This window comes from Chiroxiphia lanceolata, chromosome 9 (assembly GCF_009829145.1).
Source record: "Chiroxiphia lanceolata isolate bChiLan1 chromosome 9, bChiLan1.pri, whole genome shotgun sequence".
Taxonomy (NCBI): domain Eukaryota; kingdom Metazoa; phylum Chordata; class Aves; order Passeriformes; family Pipridae; genus Chiroxiphia; species Chiroxiphia lanceolata.
The window spans coordinates 101652-125428 of NC_045645.1; the positions used below are offsets into that span (position 1 = coordinate 101652).

Here is a 23777-nt window from a genome sequence, read left to right on the forward strand (position 1 = left end):
GAAGAGAAGGCAGGTGAGGGAAGCATAGATATCAGCAGCACTTAGCCACAGCCTTTGTGACAATGCTGGGAGGTTTGTGTTACTGGGTGAATTCTCTGTCCCCAGAGAGTCCCCAGAGAGCAGCGTTGTGCCAACAGCCTGTCCCACTCACAGCAGGGCAGGTAGGGGCACGGTGTCGCAGGAGGGCTGCCCGGGCATTTTGCACAATCCTGCTGGGGCACTATCAGTTAGATAAGCTGTGTGTCTTATGGTCAGGTCAGTATAACCTGGGCAAAGTCAGCACAGACTGCAACAGCACCAGGTGCTTCCAGGGAATAAGGAAAATTAGTAGTTTTTGTTACACGTTAATAATAATTGACTTTAAATATATTTTAATACTTTTAAGCACTCATTTCAAAAGGCAGGGCTTTCATGGCATTCAGCCGCTGAGGTGAGAACAAGAGCATTTGTGACGGTTTTGGCTCAGCAAATATATCCATCGCCTTGTCCCCTACCCCCTTTCCCTCAAAGGGTTTGTTTGGTTGATAAGAAACTGATAACTCAACAAAATTCACTGTGCCTGTTAATAGTTCTTCTATAAAAGCCTCAGATTTTCCCCTGTGGGCTTCAGTCACTTTTAGCATGAAGGGATTCATCCTGACCCTGGTGCTCACCCTCGTGGGTAAGTTGAAGCTTTACCAGCACTGCCGAGCTGTGACAGCCACAGTGATGCTGAGTGAACTGCATCTCCTCAGGGTTTTCAGGGATATTTAGAGCTTCATTTGCTGAAGCCCTTTTATGGCTTCAGCTGTAAACTATTAGATTTCTGTGCCTAAGCTCAGCAGCAGGAGAAAAGCCAAGCAAGCAGCAGCTAGTGAGCGGGGTTGGCACAGCCTTGGTGTCCTGGGGGTGTGGGGTGCACCTCGTGAGCCCGTTACTGGTTGTTTGCCAACCATTAGCACACTGACTAAATTAATAATACATGAAAAAAAATCTACAGAGATGGGGTTTTTTTCAAGCATACTTCTCTTTCCTCCCTCACAGGGGGCCAGAAGCAGGACCTCGGTAAGTGGCTCCCTCTGCCAGCCAGCAGCTCCCATGCTGCCTTCCCCTACAGCCTCGCCTTGCCCACTGCTTGCACCTGTTTATTGGCAGTGACAGCCTCACCTTTCTTTGCTGGGGTGGTTCAAGTAAGATCACAAGAGTCATAGCCAAGGAGGTGTTTCTGTTATTTTTTTTCCTAATAGAGCCTGCTTTTCATATGGGCAAGACCTACCTGTATGGCTATGAGAGTGTCATCATGCATGGACTGCCTGACAGAGACTTGGCGATGGCGGGGGTGAGGCTGACAGGCAAGCTGGAGATCAGCCGCATGTCTCAGAGCAACCACCTTCTCCAGGTAAATCCCCATGGCTATGGGAACCCACCCACCCATCCTCATCATATAGTTACAGATGCTAGTTTCATACCTCCTGGCTGGCAAAATAATTGACAAAAAGATGATGTAGAGCTCAGACATAAGCTCGGGGCCCTTCCCACTGCTGAGATACCCCTGTAAGTCCAATGTCAGTCCAAGTGGTTTTGCTCAGGCAGTGACAAGTCCCCAGTTAGGGCAAAGCTGTGGACATGGGCACTGAGCTCTGCACCCTATATACGCAAGAAGTGATGGGGGAGAGCCGAGGGCACCGCTGAGGGCTTTGCAGCTGTATCCAAAATATTTTGGGTAACTGACAGGGACTTATAGGAGTGCCACAACCTTCCTCACAGCCTGCTCCTCTGCAGGAGGGAGACAGAGCTGCTCCGGCTCTGCTGCCATCAGTATCTGAGCCCCCTTGATTAAAGGTACCTTAGGTTCACCTCCATGCAAAAATGTGGCAGGCAGCTGCTTTAAATAAATGTCCTTAAGATAGTTTTAATAAGACAACATTAAGCTTGAATATGAAAACAAGCGTTCAAGCGTGAAATATCCGTGTTCTTCAACCTGGTCCATAGCCTGAGAAAAGCTCAGCATTGGAATTCAGATATCACGTGAGAAAGACCCACCTGTCTCCTTTATCTTCCTTTTAATATTTTTCACATAGGCCTTAATTCAAATGTGAAGAATTCTGAGGGTAATGCCATTATGATATCAGATCTGGAAGCTCTGTTACTCATCAAAAAGATTAAACCAAACAGCTTAAAATACTGGCATGGCACGGCACGAAAGATCACAGAAAAGGGTTTGAGAAGACTCCACATGGGGAGAAAGCTGTAAGAGGTGCCCTAACACTCACCCTAGGAGTTTTCTCAGTCTGTAATCCTGGGCATATACTACAGAAACAGTGTAAAGGAATATCTATTGTCAAACTTTACACAGTACTGCAATTGCAGGCTCTGTGTAACCTCACTAAAGTTGCTACAACTTTTGCAATTGCAGACCAAATCTTGAGTAGGAATTAATTTGAGAAAATGTGATGAGGTAAGACATCTTTGCAGCATTGATTATATATACCTAAAATAGAACAGAGCAGTAAGACAACACCTTTTTCCTCTGTGCAGGAACATGTACTTTTATGTACAAGGGTGGGAAGTGTGTGTGCATGTGTGTACGACTAGATGTGTATGTGCATGCAGGCACACACTTCCCACTAGGTAGCAGTCAAGGACTTGTGTGCAAGCTTTACAGATTGATAAGCTCAAAGGGGTGTCAGCCACTTCCAAAGAATGTGTGAGCTTCTGCACTCACCTCTGCTCCCCCATCAGCTGTGCCATAGCTTTGGTGCTCTGGGGTGTGCTGGACCCGGACCAGCAGCCAGAATAGTCCTTGTGTGTTTAGGCAGGCAATTGGGCAATAAGGGCTTGGCTGCCTTGCAGACTGAAGGGAAATCTCACTTGTCATCTGTGGAAAAGGGGTGAGTATCTTGTGGGTACAGATTGCTGGCAGCTGGTGCTTCACCAGACTTACTGAAGTTTGGAATCCTGTTCACACAATGTTATTTTTCTTGCAGAAGTCCTTCACGGAAGTTTGCATTTTCAAGGAAACTTCTTAGGCCCAGCACAGGAGTCTGAGGTGGAAACTGTTTCCTATGGCATTGGACAAGTGGCTTGTGCCTGGTCATGGATTGGAAGTGCCCAGTTTCCCTATTATAGCACAATTTCAAAGGGATGGTTAACAGTATGATTGTTTTCCTATTTTTGTTCACAGATTCGAGAACCAAAGCTGGAGGAACAAAATGGCTTCTGGCCCATGGACCCCTTCATTCCATCTTTGAGGCTCTCAGAAACCATTGCTACATGCCTCAGCCAAGCCTTTAAGTTTGAATACACTGAAGGAAGGGTTGGAAGTATTTTTGCCCCTGAGGACTGTCCCATTCTGTGCACTAACCTAGTGAGAGGGATTCTGAACATGATGCAGATAACCATCAAAAAGTCACAAAATGTGTATGAACTACAGGAGGTTTGTTTTTTCCATTCTGATTTTACTTTTATCCTCATTTTATCATTATAGAGTAAGTTGCCTATACATACATCTCACAGATCCTTTTCTTAGACCTTCTTATTGCTATTTCAAGTGGGAAGTTTACTGTGTTTAATGAATACTTGCAGGCTGGGATTGAAGGCATCTGCCAAACCAGATACATTATCCAGGATGACAGCAAGAGTCACTGGGCCACCATTTCCAAAAGCAAGGACCTGACGAACTGCCAGGAGAAAGCGGTGAAAAATGTGGGAATGTCATACATCCGCCCCTGCCCTACCTGCTCCCCGGTACGAGCAGCAGGGATCCCTGAGCCACTGCTCAACAGTCACACATTGCACCAATGCTCACGGGGAGTTTGGCTTGTCTGTGCCACTAGCCCATTCCTATTTCTGAGTGGGTCTCTTTGCACTTCTAGAAAGTCAGAAACATTAAGGGCATGGTGATGTTCACTTACAAGATGAAGTATGATGATAGCGGGGTATCGTTGATGTCTGCTACCTCTGAGCAGGTGTACCAGATCTCTCCCTTCAATGAACCCAACGCGGCAGCAGTCATGGAGGCAAGGTAGGCACTGGGCATGTCCTTAGGTTATCACAGCAGGAGGAGATGGCTAAAACATATTTACTATTGATTCATGAGATAACAAGAAAAATCTGCCCTGTGGCTGCAAAGGGTCAAAACATCATACAGCCCTTGGGATGCCCAGTCAGGTGCTCTGCCCTGCTTTTCGGGCCACTGAAACGTGTCCAACCTCTCAGAGACTTTGGCAGACTCTCCTAAAAGCTCCTGCAGTAACATAACATTTCCAGATAATCCTGAGCAATGGATAAACAGAGAAGTGCACGATCCATTTGCAGTCGATGCAACAGTCCTGCCTGAGCACCCCTCAGTCTGCTCCAACGCTGTACAAGTCCTTCACACACAGAGTGCCTTTACAGGCTACTGATGCATTTCCCTCTTTCCTTTGAAGACAAGAACTGTCTTTGGTCGGCATCAAAAGTACTCCTATCAGTGCACCAAAAACTCAGCTGCAAAACCAAGGGAGTCTTCGTTATCATTTCTCAGGAGAACTACTCCAAATGCCAATTCCTCTAATAAGGATTAAAAATCCAGATTTACAGGTATTAGATGCTTACTTTCACACACTTTCATTATTTATAAGGTTAACAGGTCATCATATCATTATTTTAGACAAGGATATTTCCAACAGTCTGTTTTTCCCACAGTTAACAGAAACGCTGAGGCAATTAGTTCAGAATAATGAGAAAGGAGACACTAAAGAAGCTTCAGCCAAGTTCTTACAAATGGTCCAGCTTTTTCGTGTAGCGACCCTTGATCAAATTGAGTCTTTGTGGCTGCAGTTTGTCAACGAACTTCCCTACAGGTAACTATTGCCTTCAGCCAGGGATTCTGATCAGAGACATACTGGGCAATGAAGATAATGAATCCTCCTCTCCCTGGCAGGCCCTGGTTCCTAAGCGCCATCTGTGCTGCTGGAGCTACTGACACGTTCAGATTCCTGAAGCAAAAAATTCATGACGAGAAGCTGAACATCTGGGAAGCAGCTGCGACTCTCCCTCTCGCCTTCCATTTCGTTACACCAAACAAGCAAACCCTGGAAGTTGCCTCAGTGAGTACAGAGCATTCTTCCTTTTGTTTCCCCTCTCACTCTTTTTTAAAGGTGAATTCCCAGGATTATAAGAGAAAGATGCAACATATTTTATTCTAAGTTTGTAAAATGCAAGGCATTAACAAAAATGCAGAATGTTTCAGAAAATGGTTCCAAACACTTGTTGCCAAGAGTTTTTTAATTATATCTGATGCTTAAACTCAGAGATTCTAAGAAAACTGGTGTTGATTTTTTTGCCAAAAAAAAAAAAGGACAAAGTCAAGAAAATAATATCATGTAACCAATATCTGAAGTGCAACCATCATAACTGGGGCAAGTCTATTTAATTTTCTTGTAGCTAAGTGTCTAGTATTTGATTTAGCTTCTGAAAACATTTAGGAAAAGCACTAATGAATTTTATCTGCTTCTCAAGTGAAATTTTTGCTAAATACCAGCTCTAATTACTAGAAACAGTAAAAAATTATACATCTTTCTTCTGCAGACTTTTCTGACCTGTCCCCAAATCCAGAAGGTACTGGTGCATCGGATAATTGTTTACCTGGGATATGGTAGCATGGTAAATAAATACTGTGCTCAGACTTTACTATGTCCAAATCAACTTCTTCAGGTAGGTGACTCTCATTTCTTACTCATAAAAGGTGAAGAAATTTTAAAGATGCCTCTAATTTAGCTCTCACAATGCTGGCAATTAGGTAACTTGCAGTTTGCATGCCTCACTCTTAGCTGTGATTGCCTGCAAAATTTCAAAGAGAGAATGAAACACCAGCCTGGTGCCTTTGAAAGACCAGGTCTTAGCAGTTCAGAATTTCAAACGTAGTTGTAGAGGTCTGGGGTGAAACGGATCCTGTAAACAGCCTGAAACTGTTTAGCTACGACAAAGTGAGGATTAAAGCAAAATAATTATGATTCTATGATTCTACTTTTACATTAGGTAGAATATTCTTAAAAGATGTACTCAAAAGGCAGTAAAGACTGAACATAAGCAAAGCTCTAGATATGTCATAAGTTAGGGCTTCCAAAGAGGCCCTGTTATATAATTGTATATCACCATCAGAAATATTCAGGACATTGTCCTTGGACTATGCAGCTCCAGCTCCTTGCTCAGAAGGGCCACAGCCCAGAGATGGCCCGCTAGTGTTTGACATGTGTTTAAATCTTCCAAAAGAAGGGTGAAATAAAGCCAAGCCACCAGAAGGGTAATTTCTCAGAACAGCAAAACTGTTTAAGTAAACTTGCTGTTGCTTTAGGAAGTGAAAAATACGCAAGTGCAATTTGGCAGGGCTGGCAGAGGTGCCCCAGGAAACGGCTGATCCTGGCATCAGCTCAGCACTGCCTTTGAACTTGCAACAGACTCTCTGGTGCAGGCACCCACCTGGGATTACCTCCTACACTCAGGCACAATTCAAAATCGATTACAACCCTGTGTAAGGAGAAAATCAAGCTTGTTTGTATGGTCCATGTTTGGCATTCTGATAGTGATGGTGCAATTTTTCCTGGGAGCAATATAACTCTATTCTGGGGTTTGCAGCACTAGTTGTTTTGCTTGCTATGGCAATGCATATTTTTATGCTCTATTGCAAGATCATTACCTGGTAAGATTAATACAGTCTACTCTTTTCAGCCACTCCATGACCTTGCTACTGAAGCCACCAGCAAAGCTGATGCCAAAGATATGTCCTTGGCCCTGAAAGCCATCGGCAATGCAGGAGAGCCAGCCAGTATCAAACGCATCCTGAAGTTTTTGCCAACATTTTCCTCAGCTGCAGTTTCATTGCCAAGCAGAATTCATGCTGATGCCGTGTTGGCCTTGAGGAAAATTGCCAGAAAAGACCCTGTAAAAGTAACTGAAATTATTATTTAAACGAATGTCTTAAAGTGTATAGATTGGGTTTGCTTAGTGATTCAGGAATAATAAAACCATCAAGTAATATTAGCAACTCTGGGCAGGTTTCTCAATTACTGGTCTTTCTCTTGCCCATAGTGCAAATTCCTGACATCATCCCACCCTTGCTGATATTCTGGGAAAGAGTTTGCTTGGTCACTGTAACACTGTGCTCATTCCTAATGGCTGGTTCTCCTGGCCCTGTTCACTGTGCATCCAGCAATGTCTTCATTTTCAGTGATAGGTCCCATGCTCAAGTCTCTCTTTAGGGTTCTCTTTTCCATTCGTTGCAGAGCACATATGCACTGTTTAGGAAACACTGCTCACTAGGAAGTTATGAGCTACTCACAGGTTGTATCTTCCTCTTCTAGGTAAGGGAGATCACCCTCCAGGTCTTCATGGACAATAGACTTGCTCCTAATGTCCGAATGACGGCTTGTGTTGTCCTGTTTGAAACTAAGCCTGCTCTTCCAACGGTAGCAGCTATGGCCAGCTCTCTGCTGACAGAGCCCAGCCTGCAAGTAGCCAGTTTCACATATTCACACATGAAGGCTTTGGCAGTGGGCAGGATCCCACAGCTCTATAAACTGTAAGTAGAGGAAGAAGTACATTTTTAGCAGCAAATGATGATGTTTTTCTTGCAGTTTTCTAAGTATTTGGTCACAGTCAACTCTCTTCACGTGATTTGAACTCTGTTACTCAGATCTTCTGCTTGCAACATTGCCATTAAACTCCTGAGCCCCAGACTTGACAGGCTGAGCTACCGTTACAGCAAGGTCATTCATGTTGGTGATTATTCCTGTGAGTACCAAGTGCCCTGTGCACTCCTTCTGCTTACGTAGCCCAGTGCCTCTATTGTGTGCTGTGATTTTCATCCAAAATCCAATCATGGGCTGTGAGTTTAGTGCACTTTTGACATATGAAAAGCACAAGACCATCCTAACATGAAAAATTCCCTGAGAGCGTTTCATGACTCCCAGGTATCTGCTGGGGAAAGTGGTGCCTGCACATGGATTTAGGCATCCCTCCTCAGTCCCTGGGGTTGTGTCAACTTTTCCCTAGAGTAAAGTTCTCCTCTTGAGGTTGAAAACTTGAGGACCTGTGGGACTGAATTCTGGCAGAACCCCTTGTGATCTACTATGGCATGTACCTGAGGTGGCTGTGCCAGACACCTTGGAGACTTTAACAAAAATCTCTGTTGCTTTTTATCCCTGTGATAGCTGAATATCAAGCTGGTGCCATTTGGAGGTTCTATCTAATGAACAGTCCCAGCACCATGTTTCCATCCGATATAATCACAAAAGTAAGAGGATATTATGCAAATACTGCAACAGATATTATCGAGGTAAGTATTGCATTAAAACAGCCAACTTTAGACTGTAACGTAGTGTTTAACTCCATTGCTGGCTGTGAGGGTGGACGTGGAAGAGAAAATTTAGCTAATTATTATGATTTTACTTAGGTATCTTTTTTTATTTGGGCTTCTTAACACATACATTCATCAATGAACAAATCCAATATAGACATGAAAATCTAGGAGTAGAGGAAAGCTTATGCAGCAGAATATTTATCTGCCCACCTAAAATCACATAGGACCCAGGGTTTTTTGCATAAGTACAGGGAGATAGCAGCTGAAATCAAATTTCAGCCAGCGGTGCAGCCAGGGCAGCACAAAGCTCCATGCAACAGCATTCAGACATTTACTCAGCTTCTTGTGCAAGCTTTGCAACCTGGGCTGAGCTCCACTCTGCCCTAAAATTATCCCCGCTGACTAATTCAAAGCTGACTTGCTCAGCACGTCCTCAGCATCTGCAGCCATAGCCTGCAGTCATCTGCCAGGTAGACATGGCCCTATAACGCAATGGCTTCATGAAGCACATCTTTAGCATGGCCTCGGCGAGTGTAACACCAGGTATAATGGTTTTCCTGAGCTCTCCTATACTTGGGCTGCGACACCTGACTCTGTTCCTACAGGTGGCTCTCCGGTCACAAAGCCTAGCCAAGCTCATCAGGAAGCAGAATATTCCCTTTGCTGAGTATGATACATACAAGACACTGAAGGAGCTTGGTAAAACGGTATGTCTTTGCACACCCTTCTGATCTATTTGCAATAGATGACTCCTGCCAGCACCAGGGTTGCATCACCCCCCCACCAAGCCATCCCTTTGATGTTTCAGTATGAAAGGAGTTAGTTGTCCTGTGTGGTCATGGAAAGATGTACTTACACTGTACTTTCGCTGTCAACAGATGCCACCTTTTCATTCAACATGTGTCAGCTCTTAATGTACAGTACAAAAGATGATGAAGATGCTGGGAGCCAGAATGTTTTAAAGTGTATGTTAAACACTTTAAGAGTGTTTGCTGTAACACTGTAAGAGTGGTTGCTCTTCTCTTTAAAAATGAATATTGAATAAGATTTTTCTTCATGAGTCCTAGGGTGTCACCTACTACTTACAGCAGCAGAAATTACCAAGCCCTTACCTCATCCTTACATGGGGAAACTTGCTCTGAAATCAGTTATGCAACATAAGATTCACATTGATTCAGACTTGCAAGGTGTCTATTAGTTTTCTGGCTAAGGAACTATGTTTTGCCTCCTTTGGATGGGATCAACTGTTTGCTGACATATTATTATAAGTGACATTTTCTGCTTCTTCCCTTTCTCCCCTTCTCTCCTTAACACCACCAGTTTCTAGGATGGAAAGAACTGCCTCCTGAAGACCCTCTGGTGTCTGCTTACATCAAAGTATTGGGCCAAGAGATCGCCTTTGTTGACATTGACAAAGATGCCATTCAACAGATCATGATGGTACTGACAAGTGTGTTGTCTTTTTTATCTGCAATGCCAAATAATTTCCCTTCCATGTCTCGTCTTACCTACTTACCTGAACTAAGTTGGTTTTTTTTTCTGTTTTCAGCATCTAACTGGATCATCAGACTGGCAGCCAGTGGTAAAAAAAGTTGTGGAAGAGGTGCAGAGAGGCATTTCGGGGCGATGGACCCTGCCAGCAATGGTGGGCGAGCTGCGGCACATTGTCCCCACAGTGGTCGGTGTGCCCCTGGAGCTCGGGCTGTGCGGGGCAGCAGTGGCCCACACTGCGGCCGACGGTGAGCTTGGGACATCAAACCGAGCAGTTTCCCCAAAATAATTGTGGGTCCGATCCGTCTGCTGAAATTAAATCCCTCTATAATCTTGAAAAATACCCTTGTAATATGGAAACATCAATGATCAGCTACCTCCAAAGGGTTTGAGAAGTAACTAGCATATTTCACCTGAGACATATTTGTATAACTGTGGTTTGGAGTAGCAACCTTTAAATAACCATGTAAAGTATTTAAAAATGTAAAAGCACCGCCCATGTGTTAACTACTACACTTATTGAAAACATTGTACTCCAGCACTTGTTGTTTCTGGTGCACCCTCACCTTGAGTACCGTGAGCAGTTTTCAGCACCAAAATATAAAAAAGACATTAAGCTATTAGGGACCATCCAAAGGAGGGCCACGAGGATGGTGAAGGGCCCAGAGGGGGAGTTGTATGAGGAGCAGCTGAGGTCACTTGGTCTGTGCAGCCTGGAAAAGAGGAGACTGAGGGGAGACCCCATTGTGGCCTCCAACATCCTCACAAGGGGAAGCTGAGGGGCAGGTACTGATCTCTTCACCCTCATGACCCACGACAGGACTCGAGGAAACAACGTGAAGCTGAGTCAGGGGAGGTTTAGGTTGGCTATCAGGAAAAGGTTTCTCACCTGGAGGGTTGTCAGTTGCTGAACAGGCTCCCCAGGGAAGTGGTCACAGCCCCAAGCCTGCCTGAGTTCAAGAAGCATTTGGACAACGCTCTCAGGCACATGGTGTGATTTTTGGGGTGTCCTGTGCAGGTCCAGGAGTTGGACTTGATCCTGACAGGTCCCTTCCAACTCAGCATATTCTATGATTTTATGATTCTCTGTTCATATAATTCCTGTCTGTCTTTTGCAGTGGATATACAGATGTCACCACCATTATCTGACAATTTTAGACCTACACAGTTGTTGGAAACCAAGATGGATATTCATGCCGACATCAGGCCAAAGTAAAAATTACATATATTTTCACGTATATAAATGCACGAGCATTTATATTTATATTTGAAGTACATATGTGATCACATGTTATTATAGAGGGGTCCTATTTGTCCCAGATTTGGGACAGCTGTGCTAGTCCAGAACAGTTAAGTAGTGAGAAAGCAACACAACCCCCTGATGCTTTACAACCCTGCAAATGTAGCAGCGTGCATTGTATCCCACAGGATACTGTGCTGTTCTGTCATTGCTAAAAATACTCACGTTTTCACCTGTTCAGTGATTAAAGATACTAAGCTGTAAAAATATATTTGCTAACGTATGAGCAGTTTTTTAAAATTTCAGCATAGAATTGCATCACCCCCTGGTACAAGCCAGAAGGATTTCAGGGGAAAAAGGGAAATTCTTCTGGATCTGCAAAAGCAACAGTACTAATAGTGATAATATTAATAATGATAATAATAGTAGTGATAATAATAAAAAAATAGGCACAATCTGAAGCTACAAGATTCTGGCATTATCTTGTTCTCAAGCAACATATCAGTGACAATGCAGTCAGAGGGTCCCTGTTAGCTTTGTTATTCTGATAAATCCCTTCACCTTTTCCAGTGGCACTTGAGGTTTTTTCTTATCCTGCTGTGATAAATCTCTTCATCCATCAGTAGTGGCTCTTACAATAAACAGAACAGCATGAAAATGTAATTTTGCATTTCAAAGTTAAATATGTGCATATTAATCTGTAATTATGTCTGGTTTTATTTCCACTCTTTCAGGGCATATTTTCAAATGATTGCAACGATGGGGATTAATACCCAGTACTTTCAGAGTGGTCTTGAATTTCACGCAGAGTTCAGTGCCAACACTACAATGAAATTTGATGCCAGGATAAATATGAAAGAGAAAAATTTGAAGATTGAAACCCTTCCCTGCCATCAGGAAGCTGAGCTTGCAGCTGTGAGGTACAGAAGAGCTTGCTGCATTTGATTTGCTCTGTCTTACTGATTGTGAGCTCCCTGTTGTAAAATCACAAGCATACAACTCCTTGTTAAGGTTTGCCATACCTTGGCAGCCACATAAAGCTTAGTACTGTCTTTCTTGCACCACTAAAGATGGGTAAGCAAAGTCAGAAGGTGTTACTTGTGTGCCATTTATCCACAGGAGTGAAGTTTTTGCTATTTCAAGGAACATGCAGGAAGCAGATTCCGAAAAAAAATCTCAGCTTCTCCCGAAAGGAGAAGTGCCAGGAATCTCTGACCAGCCATTTCAGCCACCAGAAAGATCTTCAAGACCTGGTAGCTGGAAGGTAAGGAGGCATCTCACTATCTGTATTGCAGACAGGCAGAGAACAGGCAGCTCCTCAGAAGGACTGGGCACACCTAACACAGGAGCTGGCTAACCAGATCACAGGCACAGCAATGGTGAGATTCAACAGGGGACTGACATTTCCCAAATCAAGACTAAGACCCAATGGGTTTGAGACATGATCATTCACAGTCCACTCACTCTCCTCATTGCATGCAGTCAGGGCTGCTTTGAAAGCATGTGTTCCTCTTTCTTTACAGTCATGTGGAGGGTGTGTGAAATTCATATCCTTTGTACAATATCGCTTTTTTTCTGAGTCAGAGCAATGTGAAAAATATGATTCTCGGGCAGGATATAGATTTTTCTTCCCAAATCCTGAGATAATCCCTGCAGTGGATTGCAGAAGCACATTCTCTTGTGTACTCTTCAGCTTCTGAGGCTGGCATGGGAAGGCTACGCTGACTTGCAACAGGAAGGCTAGAAGCCTGAAACAGGTACAGAGAGGCAGCCCCTCCAAAGAACCCTGCAGGTTCTCATTGGGAAATGTGTCTGTGAAATACACTGCTGGGAAAAGGGTGGGCAGGAGAGCCGTCCTCTTCCACAGAGCACTTTGCAGGAAATCTTACTGCTTCGAGTGCTTGGACCTCTAATTTTATGCAGTCCTTCTGTACTTAAGCAGAACCGTCATTATTTTCTTTGAGAACTGACGGAAAGATTTTAAGAACTGGGACAATTTTTTTTGGTCGGAAAATAACTTTATCTGCCATATTTTTGTTTAATGCAGCAAAGCAGTATTCCTAGTGTGATATCCAAAGGATACCAGCAAGGTTCAGAAGAGGCACATCACCACAGCGCAGGAAGATTTTACACACGCATGTTCTGTAAAAAATTTGAAAGTTTGGGATGTTCTACTTGCCTCAGCCTGAAGTCACAAAATTCTGCATTCTTAAGAAATACCTATCTGCACAAAGTTGTTGGAGAACTTGATGCCAAAATAACTTTGAAGCCAGGTACAGTCATAACAAGATTTTCTGTCAATCACCATGAACAATGCTCAAGCACTGCAATCCTGGAATGTAAATGTTTTGACTTTAGTTCATACAGATGCTGATATTGACAAAATAGAGCTGGAGATTCAAGTAGGATCCAAAGCAGCATCAAAAATAATTGATGTAGCAAGCTCAGGGTCGAAGGAAGAGGAAGAGACATCTCCATATGAGGACATTAAAGCTAAACTGAAGAAGATTCTAGGCATTGAAAATGTGTTCACGGTAAGAGACTTTGAGCATCAGAGAAGGAAGTATTTCCTATGAAAAAAGCCAAGGGTTTCCACTGTGGAAAAAGTGGCCCAAGGAAAGCAAGGATTTGGGCTGGGAGGAATGGGTGTAGGTGAGCTTTGGTACAGCTCCTGCAGTGTGTGGGGACAGGAAGTTCTACTTCCCTGATAGCCTGTGGTGAGTAACTTCTCTGACAGCCAGAGAAATGTTACAAAACAAGCTATAAATTCATAATGCTTTCAACTGTTTTTCGAGGCCTCAAATAAAACACGTCGCCGCACAAAACGGATTAACAGAGATTACAAGACTGCAGATACAGGCCTCTGGGCAGAGCCCCGTGCACCCCACCTCTCCAGTTCATCCTCTTCTGCTGCTGCTTCCTCTGCTGATGGCAAGGAGCCTGGAAATGGTCACAAGAAAGATGAAATAAGGCAATCTGGGAAGAAGCGTGGCAGCAAGAGCAGCAGCAGGAGCAGCAGTGGCAGGAGAAGTGGCAGCAGCAGTGTCAGCTCCACTAGCAGTAAAGTATGCAGCAGCAGCCAAGAAGACCACTCTGGGGACAGGGACTGCAGTGGGCACAGTGAAAATTCCAAACAACAGGTAATTCACCCGGCTGGAACTTTTTATACTTCTTGTAGTGATTGTTTTTGTGAATCAGGAAATTGTGCTCACAGAGCATGAACCAAAGAAAGAGGAACTCTGGTTCTTTGAAGCACTTCAGTGTAAAAGGTTTAAAAAAATTTAATTTTGTTTCGCTTTTTTCCATCCTCAATATTGAATTTTTAATGCATTTATCAAAAGTTAGCTCTTCATTTTCTCTTAGGTCTTCTTACATACTATTTTCACAGGTAATCCTCCCTGTTTACCAGTTTCGGTTTAAGCCAGCAGATGAACAGGTACATTTATTGCATGTAGTGGGAGCAGGGTCTACAAATTTGCTGCAATTAGACCCTAGTTCTCTGAGAATAAAAATATGATAAATTGATTCTGCAACAACTTCCAGTAGTAGGCAACCTGCTTCAAGGTGATTCTCTGCTTTTGCAGGGCCCAGAAAGGGAAATCCTGAACAGCAGCATCAGCTCTTCCTCTTCTTCAGCAGCTAGTGCTGAAGGCATCTCTAGAGCCATGTCTCAGGTGAGTGCCTTAATCTGCACAAAATCAAAACAACTACCTTGCATTTCCAGTTATTATTATAACAGAACAGGAAAAATACGGTGATTTAGCATATTAGGTGTATAAAAAGAAACTGAACGCTTCTTGTTTCCTAAAGGTGAGCACATTGGATAATCACTGAATGTTTTTTTAATATGCACTCAAGGCTACATTTTTTTAATGAAACTGCAATGTATTGCTGCATATGTTGAAATCTGTGTTACTCAGTAAATAATTCACTGTAACAATGAGAACACTTTAGAAGTGCTGACCTGCTTGATTAGAAACTGGTTTCAGGTATATTTTTCTTGTATATCTTTTTGTAAAAGTTCAGGAGGTGACTCTGCCACTTTTTTATTTATCAGGTCTTCATTGCAGAGTCCTTCTGTTCATGTTAGCAGGACCGTAAAAGGCTTTTGAAAAGACCTTGACTTTGCAGCAAGGCTCCAACTCTGAGAGCAATCCAGGTGTTTATTTGGGAATGCCTGCATGGTACATAGTTAATGGTACCTAGTCCTTCTGTAAGAACTGATGGAATCTGGAGCAGATTTCAACAAAGAAAAATTTCACACATTTCAGACAATGACCTACCTGCCTGTAAAACAGAAGCCGTCCTTGCTGAGGCAACCCTTCTGCACCAGCAGCTCCCAGTTGTTAGTGGAAGTAGCTTGTGGAAAAAAGGCAGTCAGATCTACCTTCTCCCCAGCTTCTCCCCAGCAGCTTAAATTCCCCTCTCTTGTCCTTCTTTTTACCACTACTTCCCTGAATGGTTTCTCAGCCACTGCCTTGTTCTTTTCCCATTTCCCTCTAAGCCCTCTCCAGCTCTGTCTCACCTAATCCTTTTGTGTGTCTCTGTCACTCCAACCTGGCAGCTCAGGGAGGACCTGCTGCCCCACAGTTAGTTCCACCTGCAGCTCCCCCATGGCCAGGCGAGGGCTCCGTCCCCACAGCTGGGTAGGACATTCACAGCTGGAGCAGGTGCTACTGCTGGGCACAAGGGTCCAACGTCGAACGGGGCCACGCGCTGCTCCTCCTGCAAGTACCACACTTTGGACTGCACTGAACAGATCCCTCGGACAAAACAAATTATCATGGTTTTAAACAAGTGCTTAGACTAATTTTATCAAAAAGACTACTAGCGAAACTACAGGTTGGTAAGAGCAATGCTGAGCTGGGGAACATTGGTTCTTTATATAGTACCATACTTCTTTTTGTTACACTGAAATTACTTTAGAAAAAAAATTCCCAAAGTGTTTTACTTACATAGGTCATGACAGCTCTCTCTCAAAAGACTGTGGCAAAACTACATATGAACTGAATAGACTGAGTAATGATCTATGATGCTGTCCCATACTTCACATAAAAAGGCTTTTTGAATGAAACTTTTCCTTAGCAAATACTTTTTAACTGTGATTTTAGTATAGTAATACTAATGCTTTGTTTATGTCTTTGGCCTCTGTTTCCTCTCTACTGACTGAAGCCTAAATTCTTGGGAGACAGCAAGCCACCGATATTGGCTGCGGTCCTTCGTGCCATCCACAAAAATGAGCAGCCAACAGGATTACAGCTTGTCCTGTACGCTGATACACAACCCTGGAGGTCAAGAATACAGGTGTTTGTTTCAAGCATCACAAGACCAAGCAGATGGAAACTCTGTGCTGATGCTTCAGTGATAAATTACCGAAAAGTATCAGTAAGTTTAAAACAATGATCAGCTCAAACGTAAAAGAAACCTAATGATCTTACTATGTTTTATGTAAAAATATGTATATTCCCTCTACTAGGGTTCTCTTAAATGGGGTAAAGATTGCCAGGACTACCAGATTGCTACTCAGATTGCAACAGGGCAATTTGCTGCTTATCCAGCTATGCAGATGAAGCTAGAGTGGCTAACAGTACCTTCAATAATCCGAACAACTGCAAGATGGTGAGATTTTACTTTAGTTTTTGAAAAATTCACATGTCAATGCTCCAAATAATTACAAATAATTACAAATAATTCAGTTCTGCAATTTGCAAGCTGGAAAAATTCCCCTTAATCAAATCAGTAGGATAGTGAAAAATCAGATTACATATGTCTGGTTTTTCTGTGTATTCATTCCCCCAAAGCATAGCGCATTTTAGTTTGCAGGAAAACCACTTGCGATGATGGGATTCACCTAACTTACTATAGACTTTTAATTTAAAGTGCCTGAATTAGGAGATTGGTCTCCTGATGCTTCCTAATTGACGGAGGCTTAGAGCAGAAGCCTAACCTTGATTCTCTGAAGGGGTCAGCCTCTTACCAACTGTACAGGCAGACTAATTTCCTAATGTAGGCACCTGGCCTCTGGCTTCTGAAGCAGGTGATATAAACATTCCTATAAGGCTTATGCACACTAAATAGCAAATATTATATGACATTTACTGGAAGAAAACTGTACGTTTTCAGTACATATATGTGTCTCCATATACATATAGTGTTTGTTGTATTCACGCATTCTTTGTATTCATACATGCGTTTGCCTGCAATAACATATAGATCCATACTGAAGCTTAATTTTTTTCTTAGTGCTACTGAAATACAGACATGTACAGCAACTCAGTAAACTAAATATGCATGCAACACAAGTTTTCACATTAAAGGCATACAAGTAATTTTGTTAACAAATGTCTACTGAGGAGGTTAACTTTTTATACCATATTGAATTACTTGAAGTGTTATCTGCCCTTATTAGAGGAGATGAAACTACTCAATTGACTACCCTGGAGCAAAGACTTAGAACTTACATTTTTTCTGCTCTGAGACTATGCCTTTTTAGAAAGGAATATTTTCTGTATTTCCATTTTTGAGTCCCAAGCCTGTAAGGAAACCCAATCGTAGAGATCCCTCCATCAGGTTGTTGACAGTCTTAGTAGGCTAAGGATCCTTGCTTAAAGTTATCACTGCAGGACTGACATACAAATATTAAATACTAATTTAATATTTTTAGCATGTTAATATTTAATTTTTATGTAATTGGTGTCTATTTTTAACTCTGAATGTGTTTAAAACAAGTTTGCCATACTTTGCTTCTCATATCACTCTACCCTCCAGTCTCTCGAGATCTTATTCACCCACTAACAAATAAATTTTCCTGCCCCTCCTTTTATACACAACATCAGGTATCACCAAACCCTGACACAAAACACGTCCAACACAGAATACATATTGCTTTATGGGGTTATATTAATGTGAACAAATAATAACCACTTTTTTCAAAGATAGATTATTGTTTTAATCACTTCCTTTTTTTTCAGGTTCTACTCATTTCTTCCAGGAGCTGCATATGTGCTTGGGTATTCCCTAAGGCAACAACTTGGTCCCTCTCACCAGGCAACCTTGGTTATGGCTTTGACATCTCCGAGAACCTGTGATGTTGTTTTTAAGTTGCCAGAGGTGACTATTTTCCATTATCTTTTATCCTGGAGCCATCAGTACTTATGAAATGGATGGTTAATAGCTTTTTTAACCTGTTGATTTTTTAAAAAAAATTATTAAACTATTAAGAAGCTGCCATCACAAGACATTATATTCATGCAATTGGTTTTGCTATGAAAATATCTTGCAACATATTTCTCTTTCTCATGTAGCATGCAAGCATATGAAATAAGAAACAGGTTACAAAAACAACCATCATGATTGACAGCACATTAACAATAACATTAAAAAGACCACTCCCCCCAAATCTTCAGAAAGATGATAGGTTTTACTGTGTCCTGGAAAGATAGTAAAACCAGGCTGTAGAGAAGCATGGTGGCCAAATAACAGTGCCTGATGCATAGGCAAAGAGAGGGTGTGCATCTCAGGTAAGCCAACTATTCAGATTGCGAGAAAATGAGGTGTACAGCTACCAAAAAGCTGCAAATTGGTGACTCTCCAAATTCATTTATAGCACTGCTGTTCTATAGGTTGAAGATGTGTTACACTGTAGAATATTTCATGTGGTAGACAGAGGACTTGAATTCTTTTTCTGGCCTAAATCCAGATGTTAATTTAGATTTCAGTCTGTACGGTCCCTTTGGAACATTAGAGGAAAATGTTATCTCATCTCTACACTGTACTTTGCATTTGCATTCATGTTTGTTTTCTGATTGATTTTCAGCTCACAATTTACAACAGAGCCATCAGGCTTCCCCTGCCATTCCCTTCACGTCCAGTTTCAACACTACCATCCTCTGACTGGAATGTCTTTTCCCAAGCAACACTTTCACTCATTGAAAGTTTTAAAGGTCAGTAAGCAACTATCTGCACAGGCATTGATTGGCTTTGCAGATTTTGTAAACGTGATTTGTACTTTTGCTGTAACTTGAAATTATTTTACATTCACTTAAAAAATCAGTTGGACTTCAGACAGAAATAAAGCATCCGTATGAATATCTGTGAGGCTGCAAAGATGTAAAGAAAAGGAGACTTAGGAAGATTAGACATTCAATTCCAAGCCAAATAGTGATTCCAAATACATCCATTTACAAATGCATCTGTTTCCATTTCACTGCAGAGATTGTTCATGAAGAAAAAACATTACAAAATTTGTGAGACGGACATTAAAGTGACCTCTGATTTGGGGTGCTCTGTTTGATTAGCACTGTTATGTAAAAGCTAAAACAGCTTCAAAATTATACCCATTAATTTCAAATCCTGCACTTTGATTATGAAGGGATTATTGTTTGATTAATGCTGTATTAAGAGCTAATTACATTATATTTACTTAAGGTAAATTTTAAATAGAAAAGCTTTATGTAATCCTGTAATAAAGACATCTTGCTTGGAATCAGTGGGGTAATATCGTACCATGCATACTGAATGGTGTCGCTGTTCACAGCAGGGAAGTTGGAACTAGATAACCTTTTAAGGTCCCTTCCAGCATAAGCCATTCTATGATTCTATGATATTTCTTTGGAAAACACCAAAACTAATCGGTATTTATTAAAATTGTTGTAAAATAATTTCTAATCTGGTAGGATTAGAGCTGGTAGGATTTCCAACAAAATACCATGACAGTGAAAAAGCGAAAAGTGTAGTGTGGTATTTTTGTCTCCCCTCCTTCTAACTATTTCTAATCCTGATTATGACCCAATAAAGGTATCAGCACTTTAGTGAACTTTCTCTAATGTTAATGATATGTGAGTTGTTAGCAACCTTTGAGAAATTCTTTTGACTACAACAAAGTTAGAAAAGCCAAAAGAGAGTTGCACCAGTACCAGCTGTGAGCATAATTTCTCTCAGACAGTGATTGAACCATGAGTGGGTTGCGCTGCTGCTTGGGGATGAGCAAAGTTTTACTTTTGTATTACTACAAATCTAATAGTTGATCTTACAGAATCAATTCACTTCTGTGTGGGAATGGGTAGAACCAAAAATTGGTCTTTTTTTCTTAATCAATTCATATTAAATTTAAAATAGAATACCTGCCTTATATAAATTATAGAAGGCTTACTTTTTACTGGATTTTTTTTTCAGCTCACTGTTCAGTTTTCCAAAATACGATCACAACCTTCAATGGTGTTGAATTTAACTATTCAATGCCTGCAAATTGCTACCATGTCTTGGTGCAGGACTGTAGTCCAGAGCTTAAATTCCTGGTGATGATGAAAAGACTTGAAGAGTCTGCTGACCTTACAGCAGTAAATGTCAGACTCTCCAGCCAGTAAGTAATTGCAAACTTAATAAAAAACAGATGTCAAGCTTGATGTGCTATAAACATGGAGATCAAATTTGTAGGGCAGATTGGCACTAGCACAAGACTCATGCAAAAATTACTGATGTCAGTGCAAAGGTATCGAAGAGTGTCGACTGGGATTTGGGAGTTTGTCTTCTAAAAGTGCTTCTGAAATATATCTGAGGTTCACAGTAACCTACAGCCTTTACTGCCCCAAATTCTTCATTAATTTGTTAGATTTAACCATCTCATTTCAGTCCTTAGTGATTAAGTAGACACATAAACTACAAATACAAAAGGGACTATAGCAGTCATTTAGTCTGGCCTTTTACTCTAAGCTAATAATTAGAACAAATTAGAATCCATACTCATTTCAGCAGAGTTGTTGAGAAGTGGACATAACTAAAAAGGGTATTACTTATCCCAGATTAGAGGCACTCTCTTAGGTCATCCCTTGATTGGTGCATAATGTTTCAATCTATTTGAAATTACTTTAAGACACACTTCGTTTCATCCTCAAGCAATCACCTCTAAATTGTATGGGATTATGCATACCAAAATCATTGTAAGAAGTGTTCTTCAAAGTGCATAAATAGACTTTGATCTGCAAGGTTTCATTACAAGTTATTATTAATTTCTGAAAATTGTGTGCCTAACCGTGCCTTAATGTTAGAGAAACAAACTAGTATTCCCTGCATCTGTTTTATGAAAAGCACAAGGGTGCTTGTTTTATAGACTGTATCTTTTGTGATAAAGACATTCCTTGTCACTGAACCATTCCTGATCTTTTCACACAACTGTTTGGATGAGCTTTTGATGTGCTTGAGCTTCATATTTCTTCATTAGAGCAAACACTGCTCTGAAGAAAATACTACAATACACAGACTCTTCAGGCTGCAAGAGACCCTCCCCCCAAGGGAATCCAATCTTCCTTTGAAATGTAAAGCACCTTCAATTTATGCAAATGTAATAGCAATTACTGTTCTGCAACAAAGGTCCTGTATCCCGGTGTCTTCCTGCCTGTACCCTGGTCACCAGCAGACACTCAGAGATGAGTAAAGCCAGGGAAAGGTGTGCTGTGAGCACTCTTCCTGGTGTTCTTTCCTGGGCACTCTCAATCTTCTTCCTAAAGGGTAGCAGATGATTCATGCCAGAATGATGTGAGCATACTGCAGTGATGTTTCTACCAGAACGGGAAACTGTGAGCTTAGTTGGGCAAAGGAGAAGCCTTTGTTTACACTAATTTCCTTTATTTAAAGTGAGGTTGACATGTATGTTTCCAATGGACTCATCCATTTGAAGATTAATGGTGTCCAAGCCCCAAGAGATGTTCCATACACATCTAATTCTGGTAAGAGCCTCATTTTTATATTTTGTTTAATCTTTTCTGGTCTTTTGAATAAGAAGAGGATAGGATCCTGCAAACACCTCTCAAGATAAAGATCGTCTTACTTTGAGAAGTAATTAGATGATTTTAACATACCTTCATGCAAGCTTTCATACGGGATGGCAAGAAAGATGAGCAAAGAAAGAGATGCTGATCCTGTGCATCTTTGCACAAACCAAAAAATGCAGGCCTGTGGGATGTTTTGCTGATCCCAGAGATGCACAGAATAAGCACCTAGGTGTCCCTTGTCACAGCCACTCTTGTCACTGGGCTTCCGCTTGTTCCAGGGCAGAGAGCAGTAGTCTTTCTCATTCCCCCCATCTATTTCAAGATACATCAGAGCCTGCATTATGTCCCCAGGAACTTAACAAACAGTTCAAGTTGGGCCCTAAAAGAGTAACTTCATTTTAGAAGGAATCTTATTTTCCTTTTTTGTTGCAGATGCAAGCATACTGATCAGCAGTGAAGAGGAAGGATTGGCACTAAAAGCCCCAGATTATGGCATAGATAAACTATATTATGATGGGCATAGACTTAAGGTAATTTTTAAAATTATTTTCAGTGATTTTATTTTTAGAAGAAAAAGATTTATGTGCACTTTTATTCCACAAAGATTCAGGTTGCTTTCTGGATGGCTGGAAAAACATGTGGCATTTGTGGAAAATATGATGCTGAAAAGGAAAGAGAATATCAAATGCCCAGTGGATATTTAGCTAAGGATGCAGTGAGTTTTGGTCAGTCTTGGATCATCTCAGAAGACTCGTGTGCTGGAGGTACTAAGATTCTAACATATGTTAATGTCATTGTCTTCAACTAGTTAAGTAGTCACATGAATAGGTTATTTATATTAATTGTAGCACAATCATCTCATTTTTTGCTATTTCTATGATTAGTGGCCCCAGACTAAAAAAAAAAAAAAGGAAAAAAACCCTCTCTTTCCCAAGTTTAGTAGTTCAGTGCAAGTTCTGGGTTTGTTGTATTTTTCTATCAAGTTATGCACTGTGTAGTTACCTGAAGTTTGTGTGTTCAACTTAAAACTCCCTGAGATGCTAAGTTGGTATGGAAAGCAGGCAGTTTGACTGCTGACAGTGCAGAACAGAAATAGATATATGGATGTCTAGGAGCCACTACTGCCCCAAAATGAAGTGCTGTCATAGTTTGGGTAAGTTGAACGTCAGTTGACCAAGGTTTCCAAATGTATCTTTTTGGATTTGGACATCTGTCTCCCACCTAGATCCTATCTGTGGCAAGCCTCTGTTCTTGCAACCGTGCCCTATATGCCTCATTTTCTCACAGCCTAAGCCTTTGACAGAAGATTGACTTCAATCAGATTAGCTTCACGTAATTTGTGTCACTTTATTCATCCATTGGTCTTAGTTGTTGCTAATTTTACAAAATTAAGTCCACAGAGTTACTTATCTAAACTCTGTAGGTGCTTCATGAGAACTTATGTTTTGTAGCTTGCAAGCTGCAGCGCAAATTTGTCAAAATTGAGAAGGCAGTTGGATTTGAGAAGATGGCAGCAAAATGCTTCTCTGTGGAGCCAGTTCTTCGCTGCGTGGAAGGCTGTTCAGCAACCGGGACTGTTCCCGTCTCCGTGGGCTTCCACTGTGTACCAGCCGGTGAGTCTGCTGTGAGCAACACATCCAGAATGCGCGACCGTGAGTCTGTGAAAAACCGTGAGGTTCACCGCACTAACACAGGAGTACATCGATATATAACCAAACCCCCGGCCTGACTTCTTTTTCCTCTTTTCTCGTTTACAGACTCTGCTCCCAGCCTGGAAAGGCAGCTTAGGCTGGGCCAGAAATCCGAGGACGTGGTGAGCTCAGTGCCTGCTCACACGGCGTGTTCCTGCCAGCACCAGCCGTGCCCGGCCTCAGCCCCCGCACCGACTCGCTCCTGAGGGGGGTCCCTGCGGGACATCGCTCTGCTCTGGTTCTTCTCGAGTTCTTGAAAACAACCC

At 41.9% G+C, this 23777-nt stretch overlaps 1 protein-coding gene across 1 annotated transcript; it reads left to right on the plus strand.

Moving 5' to 3' along the window:
- The first annotated feature begins 615 nt into the window (after positions 1–615).
- Positions 616–23719, plus strand: LOC116790744 (vitellogenin-2-like). Its single transcript, XM_032696058.1, has 35 exons — positions 616–661; positions 1024–1044; positions 1227–1378; positions 3164–3415; positions 3565–3726; positions 3855–4003; positions 4410–4560; positions 4666–4823; positions 4904–5069; positions 5551–5676; positions 6691–6909; positions 7323–7540; positions 7655–7752; positions 8172–8296; positions 8926–9027; positions 9641–9760; positions 9870–10059; positions 10930–11023; positions 11786–11971; positions 12171–12315; positions 13099–13324; positions 13410–13585; positions 13847–14191; positions 14440–14487; positions 14636–14725; positions 16224–16436; positions 16528–16670; positions 18023–18161; positions 18868–18994; positions 20226–20412; positions 21684–21775; positions 22253–22350; positions 22425–22584; positions 23272–23433; positions 23578–23719. The coding sequence occupies exons 1-35, from the start codon at positions 622–624 to the stop codon at positions 23715–23717; spliced, it is 5220 nt and encodes a 1739-aa protein (XP_032551949.1). The 5' UTR covers positions 616–621; the 3' UTR covers positions 23718–23719.
- The last annotated feature ends 58 nt before the right edge of the window (positions 23720–23777 follow it).